At 42.2% G+C, this 26144-nt stretch overlaps 2 protein-coding genes across 3 annotated transcripts; one reads left to right on the forward strand and one right to left on the reverse strand.

Moving 5' to 3' along the window:
• Positions 1 to 1656: 1656 nt before the first annotated feature.
• On the reverse strand, positions 1657 to 15731 carry ireb2 (iron-responsive element binding protein 2). Its single transcript, XM_071492515.1, has 22 exons — positions 15665 to 15731; positions 13153 to 13239; positions 12361 to 12526; positions 11931 to 12068; positions 11582 to 11818; positions 11258 to 11327; positions 10757 to 10940; positions 10482 to 10621; positions 10110 to 10281; positions 9906 to 10006; positions 9478 to 9594; positions 9192 to 9351; positions 8729 to 8864; positions 7747 to 7831; positions 7506 to 7662; positions 6874 to 6998; positions 6669 to 6773; positions 6419 to 6561; positions 5455 to 5602; positions 5076 to 5198; positions 4060 to 4245; positions 1657 to 3311 (listed from the first exon to the last, which is right to left on the reverse strand). Exons 1-22 carry the CDS (start codon positions 15687 to 15689, stop codon positions 3201 to 3203), a joined length of 2916 nt encoding a protein of 971 aa, XP_071348616.1. The 5' UTR covers positions 15690 to 15731; the 3' UTR covers positions 1657 to 3200.
• Positions 15732 to 17828: 2097 nt separating this feature from the next.
• On the forward strand, positions 17829 to 26022 carry slc25a44a (solute carrier family 25 member 44a). Of its 2 annotated transcripts, none has more exons than XM_071492596.1 (4): positions 17829 to 18104; positions 20451 to 21158; positions 21413 to 21540; positions 23954 to 26022. In XM_071492596.1, exons 2-4 carry the CDS (start codon positions 20525 to 20527, stop codon positions 24143 to 24145), a joined length of 954 nt encoding a protein of 317 aa, XP_071348697.1. In that variant the 5' UTR covers positions 17829 to 18104; positions 20451 to 20524; the 3' UTR covers positions 24146 to 26022. The 2 variants fall into 2 exon arrangements, with proteins under 2 accessions (XP_071348697.1, XP_071348706.1); XM_071492605.1 differs by lacking the exon at positions 17829 to 18104 and adding an exon at positions 18221 to 19612.
• Positions 26023 to 26144: the final 122 nt, after the last annotated feature.

Genomic DNA, 26144 nt, shown 5'->3' on the forward strand with positions numbered 1-26144 from the left:
CTGACGACATCAATAGGGTTGTTTTCTTGACTTGATGAAGCTCCACCAGAAGATGTTGTACCACTTGTTTTCACAGTTCAGAGTAGCACAAACCTTGATGTGTAGAATCAGTGGCGTTCCCCTGGGTTTGCATACTTTGCTTCCCTAAACTGAGATCATGAGAAGCAGTGACAGCAGAGAACCAGTTAACTGCTACACACTGACACTGCAGGACAGCTTTCACACTCCACGCTCCAGTCCCTGGTGCTGCTGCTTTCTGTTGCCACACATGTCTGACAAACTACGACAACCTGCTGAGGAGGCAAACTGTGAAGATGGACCGGCCTTGGTGAGGAGCTAAAACAAAACCCCCTACATGTCCAGTTTTATGAAGCAGTGTAGAAACTCTAACCTTCACTCAAGAGGCACCCACACAATAGAGACATCACCACAAGACAGTCTGCTGCTTGCTTCAGCTCATTTTGGCAGCTGGACAAAGCCAAACACCAACATTGTTCACTCTTAAATGACAAAAACTGCACAGTTTTGCAACAGATTCAGGCAGTCAATGGTTCAACACGTTACAGGAACAGTGTAGGTGTCAATAAATAACTTCTCATGAACACAGACAGCACACTATCATGCTCTCTAAAACATCTCCAAATGCATGAAGGCTCCGGTCCACATGATGTGACGATGCACTGGATGGATGGTTTCTGGAAAAAGAGCCATTATCTACCAAAATCCTCTTTACTGAGTCAAATGGTGTCCTGCACAAATATTAAACCTCACAGCTGACACCAAAAGAAAAAGAAAGCTTCAGACTGAACCTCCATGCATGCCATGAGTGATGGGCCATGAGCTCCAGGATGCCCTCACTTTAGGCAGAGCTGGTGTCCAGCCACTGAAGATTCAGTCCAGTCAGTTCAAACTGCAGTCCCGCCGGTGATCGATCGATCGAGCATCGATTATCAGTCGCCGGGATGGATTGATAATCTCGTCGTGCAAAGAGCTTTTGCAGTATTGAAAAACTGATGCCACCCACACCTGGCGTGAAAAGCACCGCAGAGCTGAAGCGCCAGGTTCACACTTGTCACTTGTTAGCTTAGCCTAGCACTCAGCCTGGAAACAGGGGAGACAGCTAGCCTGGCCCTGTCGTAAGCTAACAAGAGCCCCCTACCAGCACCTTTTAAAGCTCACCAATCAAACTGTTTACTACATGTATGTTATAGTTTTGAGCTTTAGAGGTGTTAACAGGTGGACTTTCTACCTTTACACAGAGCCCGGCTCGCAAAGAAGCTTAGCTCCCAAAATAAAAACACGTTTCCTTTAACAAAATAAGTAAAACCTTCTTCTTGCAGATGAAAAGCCAAATCCTCCCTCAGTTCAACACATCCAAGGGTTTTGCCTGGCGCTAGTTTTAGTGAATATACGTGATTTCTACGTCTCGACAGACGTCGCCATTTATTGAACAGCGCTAACTCTCTCCTACTCGTGCTAGTGCTGCATTATAGTTTAGCATTTGTACTGTAATTATTTGTGTAACTTTTTAGCAAAAGTTACACTGGCTTGCTTTAAAAGAGCACTCCACCGATTTAGCATTGCACGTAACTATAACTGTCAGTTATGATGTTTGAAAAAATAAAAATAAAATGATGCGAGTCAATGCAGCAGGACCAGAGTTGTCAGGTTTTTTATTCAGTGCATTCTTCCTCATGTCAAAAACCTGGTGCCTTCATTACCCACAATGCAACACAACCGCCAAAAGCTCAGTCATGGACTCTGGGGGTGTTGTGTTAGCAGCTAATGTAGCTGCTAGCCTCAAAGAGCTGAGGAGCGGGCTACAGAGGGCTGCGAGCCGGTTTCTTTATAACTCAACACCAACAGATTTTTTTTTCCCATTTCCAGTCCTGTAGTCTTCAGACCCAACAGGTGACATCACTTTTTATAAAGTTTTATATAACGTGGAATATTTTTCCACATATGCTGAAGCAGGCCTCTGCTCCAAGACCTGTAAACAAACTAAAATCGGTGGAGTCCCCCTTTAAATAAATAGTTACTGCAGGAGGTCGTGGGGCTCAGGCTGCGGACAGAGACTGAACTGGACCCAGACGCACTCACCGGAGAAGATACGTGAGTGAAAGCCATGAAGGTGATTTCAGCAGTTTTCAATCATACCTAAAAGAAACATTACATCAAAATGACAAGTGTGAATATAGCCACCAACATCCACAACACATGACTGCCTTTCACTTCAGCACCAGTTAACGTTACAAAAGTTCACTGTATTTGTGTTGCACTTAGTATTTCTTTGGGTAGAAATACTCATCGTGTTTTAAATAGGTAATATTTTTGCAGAGATGAATCAAACCTTTAGAAGCATCTGCTGCTGTGTGCATTGGTCTTAATGGAGTCTTTATGCAGAAAGGCTTTTATGATTTACCTTTAATGTGACGCAGAAGACTGTCAGTTGTAGTGGGAGCCATGCTAATGCAGGGAGCTTAGTGATACAAGTAACAGCAAAAAGAAGTAGTTCACATTTTTCCACATAGTAAAAATTGAGTATTAGGAGGCTAATGTACTTTTTCTGAAGATTGTTTGGCCCTAATTCGAAATGCGGGCAACTGACAGATTCTGCAGCTTTCTGAAATTCATATTACTTGGACGTTGGGAAAAAACAGGCTGTACTGACCCCTAAAAAAACAACGTATTCATGCCATAGTACCTAGCACCATCTTAGCCTTTCTAGGCAGGATTGTTTTTTTTTTTCATTAAACGACAACAGAAGCAGACAGGATTAATTTCTTCTGGGCTCTAATGGCAAAAGAAATGTCCCCTCAGTACTCTGCAGTTCCAGTCTCCAACAACAAGACAGCAACTGATGCTCAAAGGTCGTCTAGGGTTCAATCTCTTTATTGAGCGCCTGTCAGCACTTCCTCCTGCGCTTGTTTTTGACGGTCATGTGAGGAGAAACGAGGCTGTGGCAAAAGCAGAAACAGCCACGTGTAGTGATGGAGGAGCAGCTAAAACTGTCGTCTCATGACTCCAGTGGGTTTGGAGGTGTTCATCCAGCTGAAGCAGACAAACCACTGTTATGTCTTTATGTCACTCCAATCAGCCGTTTCTCATCCATGCTGAAGACAAACCGGTGAAATGATGAGGGCTGCAGTTCATGAGCCAAGTGCACACTCAGGAGGCTTGGTGCCAGGCTGCAGGCTGTTTCACAGCAAAGTCCGAGCGACGTATCTGAGAAGCCCTCCGTGCTGGAAAAAGATGACGTCCATCTCAGTGTCAAACAGTGCGGTGACAGCGAAGGACTTTCCTTGGCTGGTCTGCAAGAAAACAGAGACAAATCCTTCACTGTGGAGCTTTCATACTCCTGCAAACGCAGCAGATTCACAGTGTTTCACATGATCTATCCTTCGTGTATGTATGCTACAGTTGTGGCTGTTTACAGCTGTTTCAGCAAACACACTTTCACGTCCAAATTCCAATGATTAATATTTTTAAAGCTGCATGTTTTTATATTAATCACAGTGTCCAAACCACTAGGGCTGTGCCGATGGATGATATTGGTGATCGATGATCATCAGAGCGATCGCTAATTGCTTCTCCCTCTGCTGATGTCAAGATGATATTTGGCTCGTTTTCCCATTAATGTATTAACTTATTATTAAGTTTAATTTGCCCTGCCATAGTTTGACCCATGTAACCATAACCAATGCTTTCAACACTGACGCACTGATGCACACACGCACGCACGCACACACACACACACACACTCCGACCAGCTGCCTGTCACTGAAGTGCTGCTTGTTGTGTGTCTGTATTTATCTTTTTTGAAAACTGTCAGTACTGTGTTTGGCAAAAACATATTTCATCACTTCTTGCCACCTCCATAAAGAACAACATCGATTCAATTTATTCTATTATTCTAAGACAATCCTCTCAGCACAGGGGAGTCCTGGGTAAATACAATAAAAACAAACAACATAAACACCCAGACACGTTCCTGACAGTCGAAGACTCCTGAGCTCTGTGTGTCTGTTGTCACAGTTTGGTGCTGGATGTGTTACCAACCTTGACAGTGAGCTGCTGCCTCGGACTCAGGCTCTCCGGCAGGGTGATGGTGAATTTCTCCTTCCCGCTGAGCTCCAGCGAGTCGGCGTTCTGGCCGGGCAGGAACTCGAGCGGCATGATGCCCATCCCCACCAGCTGGCTCTTGTGCAACTTCTCAAAACTCTCAGCGATGACCGCACGGACCCCCTGTCGACCGCAGGGAAAGGGGTGAATCGCAGACACAAGCGAGGGCATGGGGTAACTGAATGATCCTCACTTATCTTAATGTAAAACCTTTTCATCCCCTCAAATGGCAAGAAAATTTACCACTCTTCTATATTACAAATAGAGTAGAGATTTAAAATTTCAATTAGAAACCGAGTCCCTTTTACTGGCCTGGTGTGGCTGCACATTTTGTCAAATGAAGATAGGTCTCAATTAGACACCCGATTCTTTGGATGTATTGTCACGAGATGAAAGACGCTTGCATTCAAAAACAATGGCAGCAAAGACAAAAAGGTATGACATGAAATTTAAATGGCATCAAATTTGCTCATGCAAATAAAGGTTTTAAATAACTGTGGCAACCTCCGGCTTTCATCCTGTCTAAGGTAGACTACCGGTATGTGTATATCTCTCTCTCTCGCTCTCTCTCTCTCTCTCTGTGGGGTTGGCCTAGATGTCTCTCAGCACTAGATCAAATGAATGATTCGTGATATGTTATTTGACAGCCTGAACATTCATTCTGGTTTGATTAATCAGTTTGAAAGTATTGTGTGAAAGGAATTAAAAGCCTGTCCCATGTAGACACCTGTTCCCTGTACAGGCCGGTTGATGTCAGTGACTGAAAAAAATAAAAGCCCTATTGATTGTAGTTTTACGGTGTGGTATGAAGGGTTTCTATTCAGTCAAGTTCCTTAAAAACTGGATATGATGAAGTGGAATTAAGTAACAATGTACATAGAACAAACAGGTCTCAGCCAGTGAAATGACAGCTGTTTCTGGTTGTTTATCCTATTGTCTGGTCTGTGCTTTACCAGCAGATATGGTCCTTTCGCTACCCAGTCCCTGGAGTTTCCAGAGCCGTAGTCTTTGCCTGCCAGGATGATGAGAGGAATGCCGTCTCTCTGATAGCGTTCAGCTGCCTCGAAGACATCCAGCTGATCAGACAGGAAGAGGACAGGTTATCAGCAGCAGCTCTTACTTTGCAAAAACACCAACAAGCCGGCCACTGTGGGCCAAACTGACAGTGTGAGAGACAACTCAAAGGTCAGAAGTCCCTGTCACAGCCAGCCTGTGCAGGACTGGTGCTTGTATTTGCCAAACAAGAAGAACTCTGAATCTTTGTCCGAGGTTAAAAAAACAGTATTTGTGTGTAATAAGTGAACCTCCAGCTCCGGTGAAGTGTCTACTTACTGTCTGGCCTGAAGGAATGTGGAAAGTCTTGGGGCCTGATTTGCCGATGAATCGATTTTGGAGCTTGATGCTGGCGAACGTGCCTCTGGTCATCACTGCGTCGTTCCCTCTGCGAGCGCCGTACGAGTTAAACTCCCGCGGCGTCAGGCTGAGGAGAAACATTCAAAGTGAAATGTCAATAGATCTGAATTTGTCCTGTGATAAACAAACGGCAACAGTGCGACAGTGAGATCACACAGCTGTGACATATCTACATCGTTGCTTCCTGTTGTGGAAAACATGTTTCTAATGGCTAAATTTGAATACGTCATAATTTAGGTTTTCAAAGGGCTTTTTTTTTTTTTTTTAGTTATTTTGTTTTGTCACGGAAAAATAACAAAAACAAAGCATGTGTGACAAAACTAAGAACTGTTATATATATTTTTATGGAGCAACATGTAATATCATTATGTTTGCCAATCTAGGAATAAATGTTAGTTTACTGCTCCAACAAGTAGGAGACAATGATGTTGGTACAGCAGTGTGAAACAACTCTTAATGCAGGATGCAAAAAAATGCATAATGCATAATGATGCATGTCCTCTGACCAATCAGAATCAGTCTGGACTTGTCATGACTTGCACCATCAGACTAATCAGGACTGTTGTGAACGTGCAGAGTGAAACAAACCACAGTGGTGGTGAGTCTTGAGTTTTTAAAAGCTGTTTTTGATTTCCATGAGCCAATCTGACTGATTACTGAGCTGTTTAACTTCAGCTGTAGTCAAAGAATGGCCCAAATACCCTGAGCAGCAAGTCCTGGCCGACCAGGCTCTGTGCTGTGTGTCATTGCTCTCTCTCTGTCCCTGCATTTCCTGTCTCTCTACATTGTCCTGTCAAATCAATGCCTGAAAAAAAAAAAAACTTGGTTTGACGGTGACAGTCTTAGAGGAGTCAGGAAATCTGGTCTGAGAAAGGAAACTGACCGTTTGCTCAGCAGGTACTTGGCAGCTGCGCTGACCCTGGCGATGCTGCCCGCTGGCGAGATGTGGTCCGTGGTCACTTTGTCCCCGAGGAACAGTAAGGCATGAGCACTCTCTATCGACTGAGGAGGCGGAACCTCCTTACTCTGAGAGAAGAGACAAGCAGAGGAGGTGATTACTGACTGACTAAACAGTTTGAAGTGTTACTTCAATGATGAAACCAGGAGACCTTCCCTGGTCCATGTGAACGTACCAACTTGCTGAAAAAGCACGGTGAGCGGATATATGTGGACTTGTGATCCCAGGGGAAAAGTACGGACTCTGGACAATCGATGTTGTTCCAAAATGTGTTCCCTTTCTGGAAGAAAGCACGACAACATTTATAAATATTATATGATTCACTTGACTTGAGTGAGAGAGAGAGAGAGAGGAGAAGCCAGTAAGGGTCATCTCCTCACCTCCATCCTTCCCCTGAGATCCTTAAAAATGGAGGAGATGACCGTGTCCTCCTCTGTCTGTTGGACCTCCTCCCTCGATGGCCAGATATCACGGAGATACACCTCCTTCCCCTCCGCTGTCTCACCTGCATCCACAACAGGAGTAACAATATTAAACCACATGTCAACACATGTCCAACCTGCTTCACATTTACAGACAAAATTTTTTTAATGTTGGTGTCTGAGCAGTGGAAACTCAGAGACTGACATCGTCCATGAAATAAAGGGACAAAAAAACATCACAGTAGCTGCACGAAAAAAACTAAGAATATCAATAAAGATAAGATAAGGTTATTGTTATAACTAAGAATGTTTTTATGGTTTCACCTTTGTTTGTTCTGCTGTAATAAATTGAATGTATAAGTAATTAAAAACTCATCATGAGCAGGTAATAAAGTAGCTAGGACCTTAATCTCCCACTAACCTGAACTGTTGTTTTGTGACTTGTTCTATAGCCGACACGTGACCTCACAAGACACTGAACCATTACATGCTTACTCACTGAAATCAGCCCAAATCCTAAAATCCCCTGATGAACCTCAGGCTTCAGAGCAGCAGCTTAAAGCAGCTCCTGATGTGTGTGTGTTCTTTACCTAAAGGCTCCTTCTCAAAGTCAATTCCCACAGTGCCTGCAATAGCATACGCCACCACCAGGGGAGGGGAGGCCAGGTAGTTGGCACGCACGCAGTCGCACAGGCGGCCCTCAAAGTGCCTGTTGCCAGACAACACACCGCAGGCCACCAGGTCCCCCTAAAACAAAGTATATTGTCAGGGCTTGACTGCTGTGAACTAGAAACACAATTTTATATTTTGAAATAAAAAGCAGAGTCCTACCTGTTTGATTGCATCCACGACGGCTTCTGGTAACGGTGCTGTGTTTCCTACACAGGTGGCACAACCATAACCAATCACCTCAAACCTTCATGTAAAGGAAAAACAATGTGTTGAGTAAAGGAATTCATTCAGACTTCTTCTGTGTCTGTGTGCAACAACATTGTCACACACAAAACCCTCATTATGACACAAGATAATTAACATGTGTTAACACATATTGAAAGTGCAACCTGCAAATGCAGGTTTCTCTCAGGTAATTGTCTTCGTGTTGTGGTAAATGGACTGCACTGAAGCCCCTTTTCCACTGGTCAGGTGTTTGTCAGCAATGTAAATGAATCATCATTCAGACCCAGGTCAAATGACCCTGCAACAGACGCAAGTATTTATTGGCTCCGGCTCCGATCGACATTGACACAACACCAGGATGAACCTGCTAATTTTCACCCCTGATTGGTGCATCTCTGCACCAATCCAGAGATGAGACATGACAGATCCATTTTACCAGTATGGACGCCGACTAGCAGCTCACTCTTATTCTGTGTCTGTGTGTGTGTGTGCTCTGCTCCTTGCAGTTGTGTGTGTCCTCAGTCCGAACAGAAAGACAAACTCGACTGGCAGTGGAAAAGGGGTCGATCAATCAGCTTTTATTAGAGGGTGTAAAAATGCCACTTACACCTGCTAGTTTTGGTGGAAAAGGGCAATATATACGCTTTTATTATCGACCACTCAAAACACTTTAACACAAAGGAAGTTCACTCATTCACACACACACTTTCATGGAGTGACCGTGTGGTCATTCACACACCAATGAAACATCAGGGGGAATTAGCGGTTCAAAATCTTCCCCAAAGACAAATGTATCTGGAGGAGCTGGAAAATCGGACCGACCACCTATCTTCAAATTTGTGGACGACCTGCTCTACCTCCTGAGCCACAGCCGCCCTGCATCTGTGTGTGTGTCTGTGCATGTAGACAAGCTTACCCCAGTTGGCTAAAGTAAGGCAGGACTCCACTGGTGCTGAGGTAGTGAGTGACCATGCCACTTCCAGGAGCCAGGCTGGTCCGGATGTAAGGCTTGACAACAAGCCCCGCCTCCACGGCCTTTTTGGCTAGTAGACCTGAAGAAGAGGATCACAAATATCACTGTTAGACAAATGTGCACACACAGAGAAGTTAAGTATCACAAAGCTGCATATTGGTTTTTGTGAGTAACAGAGGAGACAGAAGGTACTGGATGTGAGGAAGCTGTTAAAACAACTAAATGTCGAGATTGTCAGACAAACGCCTGCCACCTCGGAGCAAAACAACCACATCAGAAATGCTACTGTGTGTTACAATCTTATATGTTCAGCAGAATTTAACAATCAGCTCATACTCTGACTGATATACACATTACATGAGGGAATATTTTCAGTGGAAATACCGCCTGGGATTCCCTCCTTTACCTGCAGTCAGCATGACAGACGGGTTGCAGTTGTTGGTGCAGCTGATGACGGCAGCGATGACCACTGAGCCGTGGGCCAGCTGGTACTCCTGACCACAGTGCAGGAAGGGGACACGGATCTCCTGCTTCTCCTTGGAGATGTGGAAGCCTTTAAAACCCACCTGCAGGGACACAGAAGGAGACAAATGAAACTCAGCTCTCGGGTAACAAAAAGATGTCAACAACACATCACCAGCATCTTATTCAGTCTAAAGATCGGCAGAATAAAGAGGTACTATTTTTGTTACCTTCTCATCAAGACAACTCTGGAAGTCTTCTTTCATGCTGCAGACGGCCACTCTGTCCTGAGGCCTCTTCGGTCCGCTCACATGGGGCACCATGGAGCTCAGGTTGATTTCAATCACCTGCACAAAGAATAATACTTTTTATTTCACTTTATTACACAAACCAGGTCCACACAGCCATGATGGTGCACTTCAATCATCATTACTGCTTTTCTGGGCTTACAAAAACAAGTAAAAAATAAAAATATTCATCATAAACACCATATCAGGATTATCGAAGCGTCATCTCTTCTACATTCTTAAAATGGTAAAATGTCCCATTCAAGAGGAAATAACTTCTGTCTTTTGTGCATAAATATTCCAGAGCAACAGGAATATTATTACATCAATTGTCAGGAAGCGCAGCTCCAGTTCACATTCACAAAAATTACCTCAGAATACTGGGGATCTTCTGAGGGGTCGTCAAAGCATCGGAAAAGTTTTACAGCCTTCATGTACGACTCCAGCAATTCAAGTTTTTCCTGGGTAAAATCTGAACAGAAAATGATGTCAGGTTAGTTCTTGATTCTGGTGATTCTCAGTCAGCAGAAAAGAAGTGCTGTGTGCTGTTTTGTGGCTCCACAGGTGGCACTCACTTGTCTTTTTAAAGTGCTTGAGTGTGACTTGGTCGACGGGGAAGAAGCTGACAGTAGCGTTGTACTCTGGGCACATGTTGGCGATGGTGGTTCGGTCAGGGGCGGACAGCTGGGAGACACCAGGCCCAAAAAACTCTACAAACTTCCCAGCGATCCCAGCTTGCCGCAAGTGCTGAAAAATCAAAGCAGGTAACATTTTACTACTCACATGAAGCAAAGTTACCTCTTTTATTTTAGCACTGCATCTCTAGATGTTTCACTTCACTGTCAGTTCTTGCAGTTTGCAGTGATAAAACCTTCCTACAGGCCTCCTGTGTGTATGTTTACAGGTTCAGTCCTCACAACACATTCGGAGCAGCAGAGCGGTGTTACCTTCGTGATGCCGAGGACGACATCTATGGAGGTGGTTAGAGGGTTGATGGAGCCCACCAGTTTACAGCCCACCACCTGAGGAAGAGTCAGAGACACTGGCTGGCCCAGCATCACGGCTTCTGACTCGATTCCCCCAACACCTGGTGGAGGAGCATAGCAGCATGTTAGAATAATAATCATCAGATATGGTTGTAAATCACAGTTCTTGAGCAGCTTGAGAATGTTTACAACAAAAATGTCTACAGTTGTTTTTAAAGGTTTATAAAATGTCGTACCCCAGCCCAGGATGCCCAGGCCGTTGATCATGGTGGTGTGCGAGTCGGTCCCAACCACGCTGTCAGGGTAGATGAAACCATCGCTGACCTGGACCACTCTGGACAGATACTCCAGATTTACCTGGTGGACTGCACCAACGTCCGGAGGAACCACGTTCACATTCTTAAAAGCTTTCGAACACCACTGTTTGGCAGACAGGGAGGAAAACGGCAACCGTAAGAAAGTTTAATTGTGTGTCTCATAAAAGGTGCAGTTTGGTGTTGTTCTCTAAAGCAGATGTAAAGTTTCTTAACTTTTAATTGAGAGCTACAAAATATTTCCATGAGCCAACATGGAGACTTTTTTTGTTTTGGTGTAAAAGCATCTGACTGATACAAACTATAAACCACTTCCCACTTCAACAAAAAATAACAACGATAAAAAAAGTCCACCAGTTTCCTCACAGACACTTCTCTGCCTCCAACATAATGTAATAAACACAATTGTGCTCTGTGCTGTACCTTAAAAAACTGAAGCCGCTCTTTGTTTCTGATCAGCTCCATTTCTTGGTTTTTCACAGCTGTTTCAGTTCTGCAGAAAAGAAGAACAAGTCAACAACAGTAAACACGCTGAAGAGGAACTCAGTGTCAGTCAGTGATAATATGTCGAGTCATCTAAGCTGACCTTGCACGAAAGTGCAAAAACACTGTTGTGACTTTGATTAGCAAGTGATGAAGAGTTTAGAAATGTGAAACGCAAAACTAAGACAAAGAAAAGAGTCTCTAACAAGTTGCATAATTTCCTCTTTAATAGTTAATATTGCCCCCCCGTCCCTCACAACTCACTCAGACACAGGCTTCAGGTGGAAAGGGCAGAGGAGAGGCGTGTTCTCGATCTGCTGGACAGAGGCTGGAGGTCGACCTGGGGAGGCTGGAGGGTCATTGCAAGCAGCTTTACTACACGTGCCCCGTTGGCCCCCACAATGTGAGCCTCCTCTAGACGGAGGCCTGGAGGGTGTGGAACGAGAGGGACCTTGGTGTGGGCCATCCCCCCCGCCGGGGTTTGGAGCATTCTGTATGGCACTGTGGACAAAAATGAAAAACAGAAAGATTAATAAAGCAGATCAGTGTTCCTGCTGAACTGAAAAAAATAACCTACTTAATGTAGAAAGGGAAAATACACCTGTAAACACACCATTTACTATAATCAATCTGTAATGAGTGGTCTACAATGAGGTCTGTGGGGCATTTAGGGTTGACCAGGCTGGGGTCCACGCCATGTTTGGCAACAGCATCCCTCATGGCTGCCAGGTCCACCATGGCAGGAATACCACTGTGAAAGCAAAGCAGAAGAAGAAATGTAATCAAACCCAACCCTGCAGTACAAAGAAAGGGCACGAACACACATCCATGATCCAGCGGATCAGCTGCTTTGCCCACAACCTGTCACTCAGCCATCTGCTCCGACTTTTCTGGTAAAGGAGAAACTGAGAACATCTCAATCACTTTATTTACTGACACAAATCATATAACAAACCGAGTGGATCAGCGATTGCCTGTTGCCTAATTTTGCCTAATGTCTTTGGCACAGAGCCCGATGTTGATGTAAACCCTGTGAAACTCACGTGAAGTCCTGGAGAAGGACCCGTGCTGGACAGAACGGCACCTCGGCTTTACTCTGCTGCTGCTGCCAGTCCAAGAGGTTCTGGACGTCTTCTTCTTTTGTGTAAAAGCCATCACAGTTACGAACTGCTGCCTCCAGTAAGACACGGATGGACAGAGGCAGCTTGTCTACACGGAGCAAACAAAGAAGACGTGGTGACGTTTAATTTCCTTCGGTAAACAAAATGCAGTCAGATTTAATTGTTCATTAAAAGTTCAAGTTTTGTCAAATTGGGTGTGCATTCAGTGAAAGTGCCTTAGCAGCAGGTTGGTTCACAAATGCTCTTTAAGACCTTTGAGATACAAACATGTTTACACTGCTGTCCTGGAAAAGCCTCTGGCAAACATACCCTTACTCTGCACTGTACAACATGCTGACACATTTCTACTGCGCAGTGTCCTTTAAACCCACTGTGTTTTGCATGTTGCAGTAAAATGAATACTACATGTAAAGAGTCTGAGAAGAAGGAGAACGGGTTTAAAATCTCTCTGCTCTTTCTTTAAGTCAGAGCAGTCAAGGACCCTCTAACTGACACAAACTCAACCACAGACCCCCATCTGATGAGATTTTTGCTTTTACATGTTTTATGACAGAAAGTGCTTGAAACCCACGAGCAAAACAGTAAAACATTCAGTCTTTGTGTTAGTTATGGATGGAATTATAGTGAAAATAAATTATTGCCCTTTTTCTGGGGAACCCTGTGGGTCCCCTGACCCCACTTTGAGAACCACTGAGTCAAAGGGCCTTAACTCACCATATCTTGGATCATTTAATTTCTGTGGATTGAAGAACTTGATCCTGCCGTCTTTCAGTGTGTCGATTAGATGACTATACGGGTGCTCTGCAGAGGGGCAAACAAACATTTATCAGAAAAGAAAAATTCACACAAGTCAAACATTTTCTAGATATGATCGAATCAAATCTGCTTTTTTGTGCTGTGGACAGTGAACCACCTCACTGACATTTACACAGTGGGAATCTCCACAAAACAAGGTAGGTCAGGCAAGGAAACAGCTTATGTCACCACAAAGAAACTGGGAGACAGCCTACATTTTTCTGTACTACTTATGAACATCATCCTTACATACTATATAGTAATAAAGGTTTTTAGTATCTCAGCAGTTATTCTCAAAAACAGCCAAACTTTGAATTTGACTGTAGTTTGAATTTGTTTCTTCGATAAAATTACAATGAAAAAAAAAAAGTACATTTCATATCCAAATACAGAGAAAAGAGAAATGAAGAACATCTCTCTGGTTTCGTTCCTTCCTTTGTGGTCTTTCCATGTAGTAAAATTAGCCCATGCAGGATGTGGTTACCTTAACATAAGGGGTTAAAGAAAAAATAAATTATTCATATTACTTTGTCAGACTAATATTTAAAAAATCCTTGGTATCTCATGGGAGCGCAGACTCAAAGCTGGCAGGTTTGGACCAAAAGCTGGATGTTGGTAAATTCAGTTTGCAGCTGTTTAATGTTGATGAAATTCTCCTTTAAGTCCTTAATGTAATGCTGAGCAGATGCTGAGCCTCTATGGACACCGTAATCTTTTGAGTCTTGGCATTACTTTCTGGTCTCTCAACAGGACATCATGCTGTAACTCTGGCTCTCAGGTTACTGGCTTTTAACGTGAGACTGAAACTGCGCAGAAAATACTGTCTTTAATATAAAGCATGCTGTGTTGTTTTTGGTTTCGCAACGCTGAATGTGTATTTACTGAATAAATACAAAAAAGGAAGAATGTCCTCAAGAACAATCCTGCAACCCTGCAATCAATCCCGAGGGCATGCAGAGGTGAAAGTCAAGGCCCTAACACTTACTTGGAAAAGACATGTCAACACACAATAGAACTGGTTCAGTCTAATTCGAACAAATCTGACGATAAACCAACTGACACACTAGAAGTTTCCTGTCTTCCTTGTCTGCAGTATTTCCTCTAAACACTGTCACTAGTGGTGGGGCACTGCAGCAAGAGCACTATCACTGGTGCTGAAGACGAGGGCAAATAAACAAAATGCTGTAATTTCGCATTATTTACCAAAGCAGGCATAAACCAGGTTGAGACTAGGACTTGATGATAGCTGAATGCTGATGTAAGGTCAGTGTGTGTGCTCTCAACTCCACTGCAGGTGGAAGAGGCAAGGAATTGGATTAAAAACTCATGCTGCATTCATATGGCACAAGGACAGGAACATTTAAAGCAAAAAAGGTCTAACATTTATTTACCCTGGTCAAATAATATTTTAGACATTTTCTGCACAATTTGGCCTCTTTTGGTCAGATTATTCACAAACATCCTGCAGGTCACTCTAATGTGTCCTTACTTCTTCACAGTACAACCCTAAACCTTATTTTTTTCCTGCGTCAATTTCATTAAGCACAGCTAGTGTGCTCACCTCTTTTAAATAACTGTATGCAAAAATTAAAGTCATCACCTAACACAAAGCAGCCAGAATGCAAAATATATGGTATTACATGACACACAACACAACGAAAACAGTGGCTGATCACTGGTGAGGTCCTGCGGAGATTAATCCTCAAAGGAACCTCTGTTTTCACTAAAGAGCAGCGAGGTTAGTTTAAGGTGAAAGGTTAAAATCCCCATTATGATGTCACAGAGAGACTATTACACACCTGACTCAATGCTGCGCTGTCATTTGTTGTTTTCTTTGCTTTGTGAACAGAAACAAACGGGTCGTAAAAGCAAAGAAAACCTGGTCTTGTTATACACTGTCCCTGTGATGAACAGAATGAATTGGTGCATGTGATGATGACAGTGCTGTCTATGAGCGCCCTCATACATCAGACCATCCGTGCATGTGTCCTTAAGACAAGTACAGAGGAGCAGCAAAGGTTCACGCCGCTAACGCTGCCCCTTATCGCGACCCACACTCGCTACTTATCGTGCTACTGGCTGAACGTCTTGAGGAGATAATAGAAAACAAGACAATTAACAAACTATATAAGCTTAGCTAAAACCTTATTATGTCACTCCGAGTAAAGCAAAGACGGCCCTGGCTCGCGGAAACAGTTAATTTAATAGCGCTCGGTTAGTTGTATAGTAAGGCTAACGAAGCTAGCTACTGTTAGCTTTATGTCTCTACCAGTTTGACGCCGGTACACTTTATGTTATGTTAACTGAAAGCAAACGACAGCCCTGTTCAGGGGCAGGCTGTCTTTTTTTTATTCGATTCCCGTCTGGTAAGGGTAAAAGGCTGATCGGATGTCGGCTTGCGGGGTAAGGTTAGAAGAAGACACCTCTTTACCTTTGACTGGGGAAGTGAGCGCCATGATGACTTCTGAAATCAACACGATCCGTCCTCACGACTGCACAGGACAGCGCCGAGCCGACCAATCAGAGCGCAGAGAGCTAAAGCCACGCCCACTCACAAATTACTAACAAAATAAAAACACTAAAAATAAATTAACAGAAACATTTAAAACAACAGGTCATTAAACCGAGGCAGTGGTGGATATACTCAAGAACTGCACTTGGTTACACATTTTTTTGTATTTCCATTTTGTGCTACTTTACTTTTTTGGAGATGGTAATTGATTAATAGCTAAATCTGGTGCAATGCATCCTTTTATTAGATTAATGTTTTTTGTTCATGGTTCCTGACAAATCAATGCAATAACACTAAAGCTAAATTAGACTCCTATTGTATTTAAATGGAAATACTAACAGCTGTAGTTACTGATTACTTTACAAATTAATATTATTGCTTACAAAACATATACAGAGTTTATAAAACATGATGATGTGCTATAAATTAAATGTAAAATATAAATCAGAAAACAGTAAATACAAGTAATGCCGCAACAATTTGTTCACAGACAGAAAATGAATCTGCAACTATTTTATTAATGCTTTAAGGCTCATGCAAAACATGCCAAACTTTTCTAAATGTAAGGATCCACTGCCTTTCCTTTTAATTATTTGAAGAATTTTTAATAATCTTGAGGTTTCAATTATTGGTTGGACAAAATAAGCATTGTGAAGGTGTCACTGTGGGCCCTGGTTATTTGATTATTGTTCTTTTTACTCCATTACAATTATATGAAAGCTTTAAGTTAATATTACAAATTAAGATTTTTGCATTAAGATATTTGCAAGCATATACGAAACTTATAAAATATGTTTTTATTATAAATCAAACTACCTAACAATAAATACAAGTAGAGCTGCAACAATTTGTTGATTTGTCAATAGACAGAAAATTAATCTGCAACTATTTTACCAATTCTTGATGCCACATGCAAAGATACCAAACATTTAATGGCCCCAACTTCTCAAAATTTGAAATGCACTGGGTAGGACATTTTACAGCTGAAGAATACACTTGTCTACCTCCCTCTGGTGGAAAAATTATAGAACTGTTTCAAAACACGTTTGGTATTTCTGTACTTTAATTTCTTGTCATTTATCTGCCAACATATATGCCGATACATCTGCAATGAGTTAATATCGGTCAGTTTATTGTCCTTATTGGTTGTGCTCTAGTTAGCCAACTACTTGAACTCTTACTTTGCCGATTAAGATTTAAAATTTTACAGAACCTATGATCACTTTATAAAATACAGTCCATGGTTATAGATTAAACAGTAGATAAAGAAGTTAAAATGAGCCTTCTCGCAACCAGCTACAAAATGAAAATGCAGTTTGCATATGAATGCATTCGTAATTATAACAAATGGTCCCATTTTACTGTAGCTATGCAGTAGATAAACATTTAGTTTAATATAGTTGTAGGCAGATATAAGGTATTTTAAGGACATTTAAGTATGGAATTTGTTTATTATTGTTCAATCATTAATTATTTGTTTATACTCCAGCCTCCCCTTATGGATGTACAACTACTTCATAGTGTGTTTTTATTAATATTATTAACAACTATAACTCTTCATCTGGCCACCCATAAGTTGAGGCTGGTGTATAAACAGATGATGACTGACAAGAACAATAAAACGCATTTATAATGATATGACATATGTATCATAGGTGAAGTAATAATCCTTGAGAAGTTTTGTGAATTGATAACAATTGTGTGTGACATGAACCAGTTAGTGAATGTTTATATACTGCGGATAAATCAACGAAAGAGTTCCCAACTAAATAATTTTATGAACACTGACAGGGACCATTCTGCTGCATGATCAGTACTTTAAAGTACATTTTGATACGAGTACTTCACGCGTTTGCTTCAGTAAGAATGTGAATGCAGGACTTTTACTTGTAATAGATTATTATTATGTTATGACATTGCTACTTTTATTTCTCAGCGCCGCTCCCACCGCTGCTCCAGGTGTCATACAAAACCCATTTAACGTTTTGTTTTTGTTCATTGGTTTAAACGTGATTATTGAAATTCCTACGTTTACATCTGGCCGTGAATGTAACATAATCGTCAAATTTCACAAAAGTAAACACAATCAATACAAGGGTCACACACAGTGAGAGAAAGCCGGTAGTGTGCCACATTTTCTTTTATCTGGAAAAAAAAAAGTTTGTAGTGATGATGACATCACGCTGCAACTAAACGCAACCCTTGACCTTTCACCTTTGACAATGTTTGTTCGAAGCAGTAATGGACGGAAGACATGACCCACCTCGTCGCGGAACAGGCCGTATGAGTTCAACAGAGCGGGTCAGCTTCACAGCAGTCTCAGTGGGAGGTGAACCCGAGCTACACGACCCCCTGACAGGTGAGTTTCACCGACGTGTTGTGTCCACGTTAGATCTGAGACAACAAAGTAGCTCTGGTCGGTAGCTAGCTAACTAACGCACACGACGTACCCGCCGCGACGTGAACACGTGTTTCTCCTTTTTGCTTCACGAACCGAAGCAAAACAACATGTAACGTGTTGGACGGACTTATTTGACTTCCACACGACAGTGCTATGAAACCGTGCCTGGCTTTTACTTTGAGATAATTACAAGGACAAAATCATGTGTTTGTGTGGCTGTCGACCGCTCTGGCCTCTACAGGAAGGTCCTGCTCTGAGCGTCTCACTTAGAAACCGATCGCTGCGGTCCGACCTCTCTTTGTCTCGGCCTTTCGTTTAGCATGAGGCGTTTGGTGGAAAACGTTTTCTGTGCTGTAGCAGGCCAGTTCCGTGTTCATGCAGTCCGTGGCACCGTCCTCTGTCTTCCTGATGTGTTTTTCTGATAACACAAAGTCGCTCCCCCCGCAGCTGGGACGAGTCTGTCAGGCTGTGAGTTGTACCTTAAAGGTTGCGGGACACAAATGTGTGCAAATGTTTGGGTGCCCCTGGGCATGTAACGCAGTACGTTGACTTTTTTCCTTTGGAGTGAAAATGAGTATATAAATACAACCCCTGCAGCAGACAGACATTACAAAGAGCCTTTCTTCAAATGTTACTGCACCATTTTTTTTTTATTTCATGAACCTAAAAAAATAAGAAGTAATGTGCAAATGTTTGGGCCCCCTACAAGAAGTCAGCGTCCAAGCACTTTTTGTAGCCATCTTAGAGACTTGCTGTTCCTGATTTCTGAATTATCAACCGCTCTTCCTGCAGATTACTTCAAGGTCTGAGATATCTTTGGGCTGTTTTGCACACACAGCATGTGTAAGGTGTACCCACAGTCTTGTTCAAGACTGTGAGGGCTGTCCTAAAAGCTTCAGTTTGTGTTTCCTGACGTAGTTCATGGTGGATTTTGAGGTCTGCTTTGGATCATGCTTTGTCCTGACTTTTAACTGAATTTTCTTGACGGACTGCAGGAAACTTGCATCCAGAATTTTCTGATATTTAGCAGAATCAATTCTTCCTTACACCTGAGCAATGTTTCCTGTGCCACACAAAGAATAATATATCCACTCCCACACCAGTAACTTAGCAGTGGGTCATTGAATTGAATTGACTCGACTCTGTAGACAATTGTTGACTAATTTTATGAACTGAGAATTCAGACTATGCCACTTTTTTGATGTTCCTGGTTTTATATAATCTCCTTTATGTATTTGCATCATACACACTATTTGCATGTAATTTACAAAGCAAAGACGTACTGTCTCAGATGCAGAACGACTGCTGAGTTTAGGATTACAGTGTTGTAAAGGGAAGGCAGTTATATGGCAGCAAGCTGTCATGCCATACGAGGTGCTGGCCTGACCATCAGGAGCAATCTGGAGTTCAGAGTAACTTGATTACAAGTCTGTGGCAACAGTGAACATTGTAACAAAAACATGATGGTAAATATGAGCTCATTTGAGGTCATTGCCATGTCAGTTGTTTGATTTACCATAGTGCTAAAATGATCCATTTATTTATTGATGATATTTAGATGATTGACAGAACATTAATTGTCAACGGAAAAAACACCTCACTAATTTGGTCCAGTTTCTTAAGTTTTTCTGTTCTATATAATTGTAAATTGAATATCTTTGGGTTTTGGAGGTTTAGTTCAGATAAAATTATTATTTGGAGATGGCAACTCGAGCTCTAGAAAACTGTGATGGTCATTTTTCAGTATTTCCCAGTGATTTATGGACCAATTAGAAAATAATAAGTGACAGATTAATGTATATTGGAAATAATTGTTAGTTGCATCCCTAATTCATCATTTTCATTGTGTGAGGCCCTTGTATTTAGACATTATGATGCAGCCTTGATAATCATTGTTTAGTTGTCTATCTTGTACAAGCCTGTAATTAACCATTATCTTCATTGTTGATTATTCTGCTTTTTTCTTTTTCTTGATTTACCGATTAATCATTTTCTTCCCTATAAAATCTCAGAAAATTGTGAAAAATTAGCTCTATAATTTCCTGGAGCCCAAAATGGTGATGTAACTGTCCAAAAATCAAAGATCATAATCGATCATAATCGATCGTATCAGACAGAGAAAGATGCTGACATTGGAGAGTGTTGCCATCTTTGCTTGAAAACAGACTGAAATGATTAATTGATTTTCTAAAAAGTTACCGTTAATTTTCTCTCAATCAAATCTATTAATGTGCTACTGGTGTCAGGTCTGATGTGTCACTTTAATGTGTGCTGCTTTAATAAGCTGAATCTTGTTGGTTACAGGTGTGATGGCAGTTGGAGGGTTGATGACTGTGGACATGTGGCTCTAGGGGCGCAGCGCTGCCCCGCCCGGCATCATGCAGCAGAAAGGTGCGATCCAGATTATCGAATGGGAGGACCTGGACAAGAGGAAGTTTTACTCCCTGGGTGTGTTCATGACCTTGACCACCCGGGCCACGGTCTACCCAGCCAGCCTCATCCGAACCCGCCTCCAGGTGCAGAAGGGAAAGGCCCTCTACTCCGGCACCTTGGATGCTTTCTGCAAGATCCTGCGCGCAGAGGGCGTGCGCGGCCTGTACCGCGGGTTCATGGTCAATACATTCACCCTCGTCTCAGGACAGGCTTATATCACCACCTACGAACTGGTGCGCAAATATGTGTCCCAGTACTCGCCCAGTAACACAGTGAAGTCGGTGGTGGCGGGAGGGGCGGCTTCCCTGGTGGCCCAGACCATCACTGTACCCATAGACGTGGTGTCGCAACACCTGATGATGCAGGGACAGGGGGAACACCTAACTCGCTTCAAGGCCAAACCCAAGATGATGCTCGCAGCAACTAAGCGCAGACTGACTTTCGGGCAAACGCGTGAAATTACGGTGCAGATATTTGCAGCCGATGGATTCAGGGGATTTTACCGGGGCTATGTGGCTTCTCTACTCACATACATCCCAAACAGTGCACTGTGGTGGCCTTTTTATCATTTTTATGCAGGTAATTCAGCACCTTGTTAGCTGTGGTTTCTTGTCTTCTATGTGCATTTGATGAGAATGTGGACTGAAATCTAGATCGGCACTTTATTTGGCCAAAATATAATCACACCAAAATATATTTAAAAGGCAACTATACAAGACAGAAATTACAGCTTTTGGGGAAAAAAATGCAGCAAAATCTACAAGAATAAAAAAAACTACAGTTAAATGAAATATTTTGGCCTTACACTGTTTTCATATCCTTCGTATTCCCAGAGCAGCTGTCCCTGTTAGCACCAAGTGAGTGCCCCCACCTGATTCTGCAGGCTTTGGCAGGACCAATGGCAGCCGCAACCGCCTCCACCATCACCAACCCCATGGATGTTGTTCGAGCAAGAGTACAGGTAAACACTGAGAGCCTCCACTGTGCACCACATGGATGCTGAACTGATGAGTCAGTGCAGAATGAATTCACCAAAACTACATCCTGAAAAGTGGAATGAACAGAGTGTGCAGGTTTTATTGGGTCACAGTTTTCAGGGAGAGAAATTAGTTAAAGTTTATTTAAAAGACTCAAACTGAAACCACATTTAGAGCGAGGAGTACACTGCCTGCGCCTTACTGGTAATGCCTTGCCTTGCTGGCCTATTTTTATGATTTGAGCTTGAAGTTTCATCATCGAAGATGGAAATAGCGGGAGAAATTTCCTCGGACAAGGTCCACCTACTGTAAAATTTCCAGGAAGCTTCAGGCCATCTCTCCTGGCCTACATTGGGGGATGGAGTTTGCTCTGTTGTTATGATTGTTATCATGTGACCCAACTGTGGCGTTCTAGTGATAGTGATAACGGGTGATTTTATACCGGGGACAGATCGTAACGTGTCTGTTGAAGGACTTGAAAACTCCACACTGAGCTGTGAGAGAACCTAACCTTTCACCCAAGTTCACCCAAACCCAAGTTAAACAACCACTACAGTAGATCATTCAATAAGGCTTAATATCAAGAGACGAGAGAGAATTAATCAACTTACGTTGGTCTTAAACCAGAGTGTGTATTCATACAGTCATCAGCATATCATCAATTCATCTACAGAATCCTTCAATAAATAAGCAGATTGGCTGCTCTGCAGTTGATTAGTTGCACAAAATACCACAGACGAGGAACAGTAAAGACAGATGTAGCATTAAATTACAGAATTCAACTTCACAACAGCTGCTAGCGAAGACAACAAGGCCAGTAACGCTTGTAGTTCATTATCCATGTTGCTGTCACCGCTTGTAGTCGAGGCTAAGACCCAATCAGGGAGCAACTGTGGGTGGCTCTGTCATCGTTTCCAAAGGTCTCCATTTCTGACAGTCCAGACTACAACACAACTCCGGAGTTTTCAAGCAAAAAAAAGCGAAAACGTAATGCATAACAGGCTACGACATGGTATACACTTCCTGTCTCCTAAGTGGGCGTGGGCGTGATGTCACAGAACTAGATACAGTATGAATTTGCGCCTGATTTTGCCGCTCGTTTTTAAATGCCAGCTTACTATGTGATTAACCCAGTACAAGATCACTCCAGTCTAATAATACAGTTCTCTCTGTTTTCCCTCCAAAAACAGTCAAATGATAATAACAGTCATAGTATTTTTAATATTATTATTATTATTATTATTATTATTATTATTATTATTTTAGTATTTTACTAACTTTTAATTCACAGTTTCACATATAAGTCCCTCTAAACCTAAAGCATCGTCTGCAGCAGTGAAACCAGACCAGAGGCGACAGAGGGAAGAGATCCGAGCTGCAAGATCTCTGATGAGTCAAAGAATATAATAATCTAATATAACTGAATATATAATCTGTGATTGCGTTCACCCCTCCCATTGGAATGAACAGACTCAGACCTGCAGCTGCTCTCCTAAAGGGGCGAGGAGGTGGAGAAACCCACGTGCCACAGTTACAGGAAATAACTGAAAATGAAACATCTCTTTTCTCCACGGTCTCTGCTACTACTGTAGGGTAGACAGCCTGCTTCCTGTTTACACAGTGTACGTGAATGGTCATGTGTGCAGGCGTTTTCAGGAGTGCTAGTATGGATGGAAATCATTTCTGATACGGAGCTAAAACTGTGGTCTGGACTGAGATTGTTTCGTTTTAAAATGAAAACGTAGTTGTGTGGACGTAGCCTAAGTCACCTTCCACTCAATTCTACTGTTAATTGCCACTTTGCATTGATTTCCCCTATAATCAGTCCGTTCATACACTGATTTCCCTCAACACCAAACACAGCTTGCGTCAGCTCCTTTTCTCTGTAGCTACACTTACACAATATTACTCACTGGTTCCTCAACCTGCTCGATTACAGTGCAGCATTTTTTAGTTTCCCTTTTTTCAGAGGTGTAAACACACTTAACGTCTTTTAATTCAGTATTCATACGTTCAGAACAAACACTATACAACCGAACTTTGCTGGACTTAAATTAGATGTTGCCTTGGAGAGAAACAATACACAATAAAATTAGATGACAAAATAAGTTGATGGTGGAACTTGATCTTCCTCTGAGAGTTTGCCTGGTTGTAAGAATTGTTGATGTTCAAAGTTTTGGGTTTGTTAGCACTGTAAAGACTTTCTGAATTGAGATTTGGTAAATTATTCTTGACCTTGGAAACAATAGCTGGTGAAAAAAAATCTCACCACAAGGTCCATTGAGTAGGTGTTCTGGAGCAAAATAAAATGTTTTACAAAAATAAAATGGACCTTCTGGTGAGATTTTATTTTGGCGAGTAATGAGGATGATTTAATGCTTCCCTGTGTGTTTGTAGGTGGAGGGACGATCATCTGTCATCGAGACGTTCAAGCAGCTGCTGGCAGAGGAGGGCGTCTGGGGGATGACCAAGGGGCTGTCGGCCCGCATCATTTCCTCCACGCCCACATCAGTGCTCATTGTGGTGGGATACGAAACTCTGAAGAGACTGAGCCTGCGAGCCGAGCTCATAGAGTCCAGGCACTGGTGAAAGGCCTCATGGGAGTAAGATGGGCCTCGTACCGGGCTTCGCCTCAGGAGATAATGGCCCAGATCTGTCTCGGGGTAACTGCTCTACTGTGCGGCTGCTGCCACAGACTGTGCTGTTTTAATGCATGTATGATGAGTGGAAGTGGTGATGTTTGTCTTCAGCTACATGTGGGAGTTACAGGAGTTAATACCATGTTATTTTCTATTGGACAAACACATTTTTTCCTGGTCTTTTTGTTTTTCTTTTTGCAAAATTATTACTGTGAAATATGAATATATAAAACAATGTGCCGCATTTTGCCAAAACTAAAGGCAGCATTAAAAAAAAAAAATGTATCCTTAAAATTTAAACCACTGAAAAATGACAAGGGGCTGTTTGTTAAAGGAGAGTAGATAAGTCAAGTCATTGCTCCTGTACTGTATATTTTAACAACACAGAATGGCTCTGTGTTTTTTTTTTTTTTTATGAATGGATATGGAGCGAGTCAGAGGTTTTATTTTTACCATGCACCTAGGCAGCCTGAGCTCGTGAGCACATGATACATGTTGAGCGTACTTTCCAGCTGGGTTCAGTTTTTAAAATAGAGCTACAGGTACATGGCAGTAAGTTACAGTATGTATTTTAAGAGCATCTGCAGTCAGGCCAGTCTAGTGAGTGTTCAATGTGCCAAAATACAGACACACAAAATGCCTTTATTTCTGCCCTAATGAGCACAGGAAAGAACAGAGGAGGAGAGCTTGATGTCTGAGTGCATTCCAGTGAAAGATTTTGTTCAGAGGTTTAAAAACATCTAAGAATCTCACCTTTGTTTTAAGCCTAAATGAAGAGAGAATAAGATTTGATGTTATTTAATTACAGCAATGTTGTTAAATTGTACAGAAAAGATTTGTTTATCTTCAAAGTGTGAAACTTGAGCTAGATTTCCAAAAGTATCTTTAAAATATGATTGTGCGCTTTAGTTACAGAACAACAAATATTACATCTCTCTGTAGAGGTCTTTGTGAAACCAGGCCCAAGTCTGTGTAGTTTGACCCAAAGTCTGTCTTTAATGTAGCTCTGGCAGTTTGTGAAGTCAGTAGTGCAGATATAATGATGATTTCTATGTAAAAAGGCCAATGGGGGCAGGTGCTTCTGCTTTTTTTTTTTGTCTGTGTAAAAACAAAGTGGAGCTTGACAGAAGAAAAGAGGAGAGAATAGGTGAGAGGTGAACATAAACCAAACGTTACAGGCTTATAGACCACACCAGAGAAGTGTCAATTCAATATATTCCTCATGGGCCACCTCTGCTGTTGATAATTCAGTGTATTATTCATGGTCAGATCTGCTACTCTTCGGTTACAGGGCAGAAAGTTGCAAAGATTACATTTAAATGCAGCAGCACCTCACCAGCAAACAAAACTGAACTCCAGAGTTGCCTTCAGATTTCACCCGTCACTTAATGAGTGTGGGGTACATCCAGGCCACTGTTGGAGAATCACTCAGCCATTTAACTGTTACTGCCAGAAAACCCGTCTCAGCGAGGTTTGACGCTCTGTGACCTTTCTTTTATATAAGCGTCAATGTTTTAGTGTTTGCAAACAGCACTTTTCAGTTTGTACAACACAGTGTTCAGGTGAAGAGGAATGATGATTCCTCCAGGATTTCTGGAGAACAAGTTAAACGGACCATTGCCTGTAAGGAGGAAGTGCTGCACCTGTATATTTACCAACTACCTGCTGATACCTGAGAATCATTTAAAGATTAGTTTGATGATTTTAAACATTGGGAACTCGTGGACATTTGATGAAAAGTAATAAAGAATTGTGAATCACTGCTGTAGTTGGTGAACAGTGTCATGATCTGTGCATAATAAAGATGTCTTCAAAACAAAAAACAAAGTCGGCATTTTATTAAAGGAGCATCAGTGTATTATGAGGCTGCAGTACACCTGCGGGGACACTGGATGGAGCGCGATATCACACTTCATCCTCTGCACACTGCTGCGGAAACTTTCCTCTGG

Source organism: Trachinotus anak, unplaced genomic scaffold (genome assembly GCF_046630095.1).
Source record: "Trachinotus anak isolate AG129_WGS33_773 ecotype Australia unplaced genomic scaffold, CSIRO_AGI_Tana_v1 ptg000002l, whole genome shotgun sequence".
Taxonomy (NCBI): Eukaryota; Metazoa; Chordata; class Actinopteri; order Carangiformes; family Carangidae; genus Trachinotus; species Trachinotus anak.

Bases quoted from the DNA above. Each gene is read 5' to 3' on its own strand.
- slc25a44a (XM_071492596.1), top strand. From the start codon at position 20,525: ATGCAGCAGAAAGGTGCGATCCAGATTATCGAATGGGAGGACCTGGAC. The intron at 21,159-21,412 runs GTAATTCAGCAC...TCGTATTCCCAG, and splicing joins TTTTTATCATTTTTATGCAG to AGCAGCTGTCCCTGTTAGCA. The intron at 21,541-23,953 runs GTAAACACTGAG...GTGTGTTTGTAG, and splicing joins TTGTTCGAGCAAGAGTACAG to GTGGAGGGACGATCATCTGT.
- ireb2 (XM_071492515.1), bottom strand. From the start codon at position 15,689: ATGGCGCTCACTTCCCCAGTCAAAG. The intron at 6,562-6,668 runs GTACGTTCACAT...CTCTTCTCTCAG, and splicing joins CGTGCTTTTTCAGCAAGTTG to AGTAAGGAGGTTCCGCCTCC. The intron at 5,603-6,418 runs GTCAGTTTCCTT...GTTTCTCCTCAG, and splicing joins AAGTACCTGCTGAGCAAACG to CCTGACGCCGCGGGAGTTTA.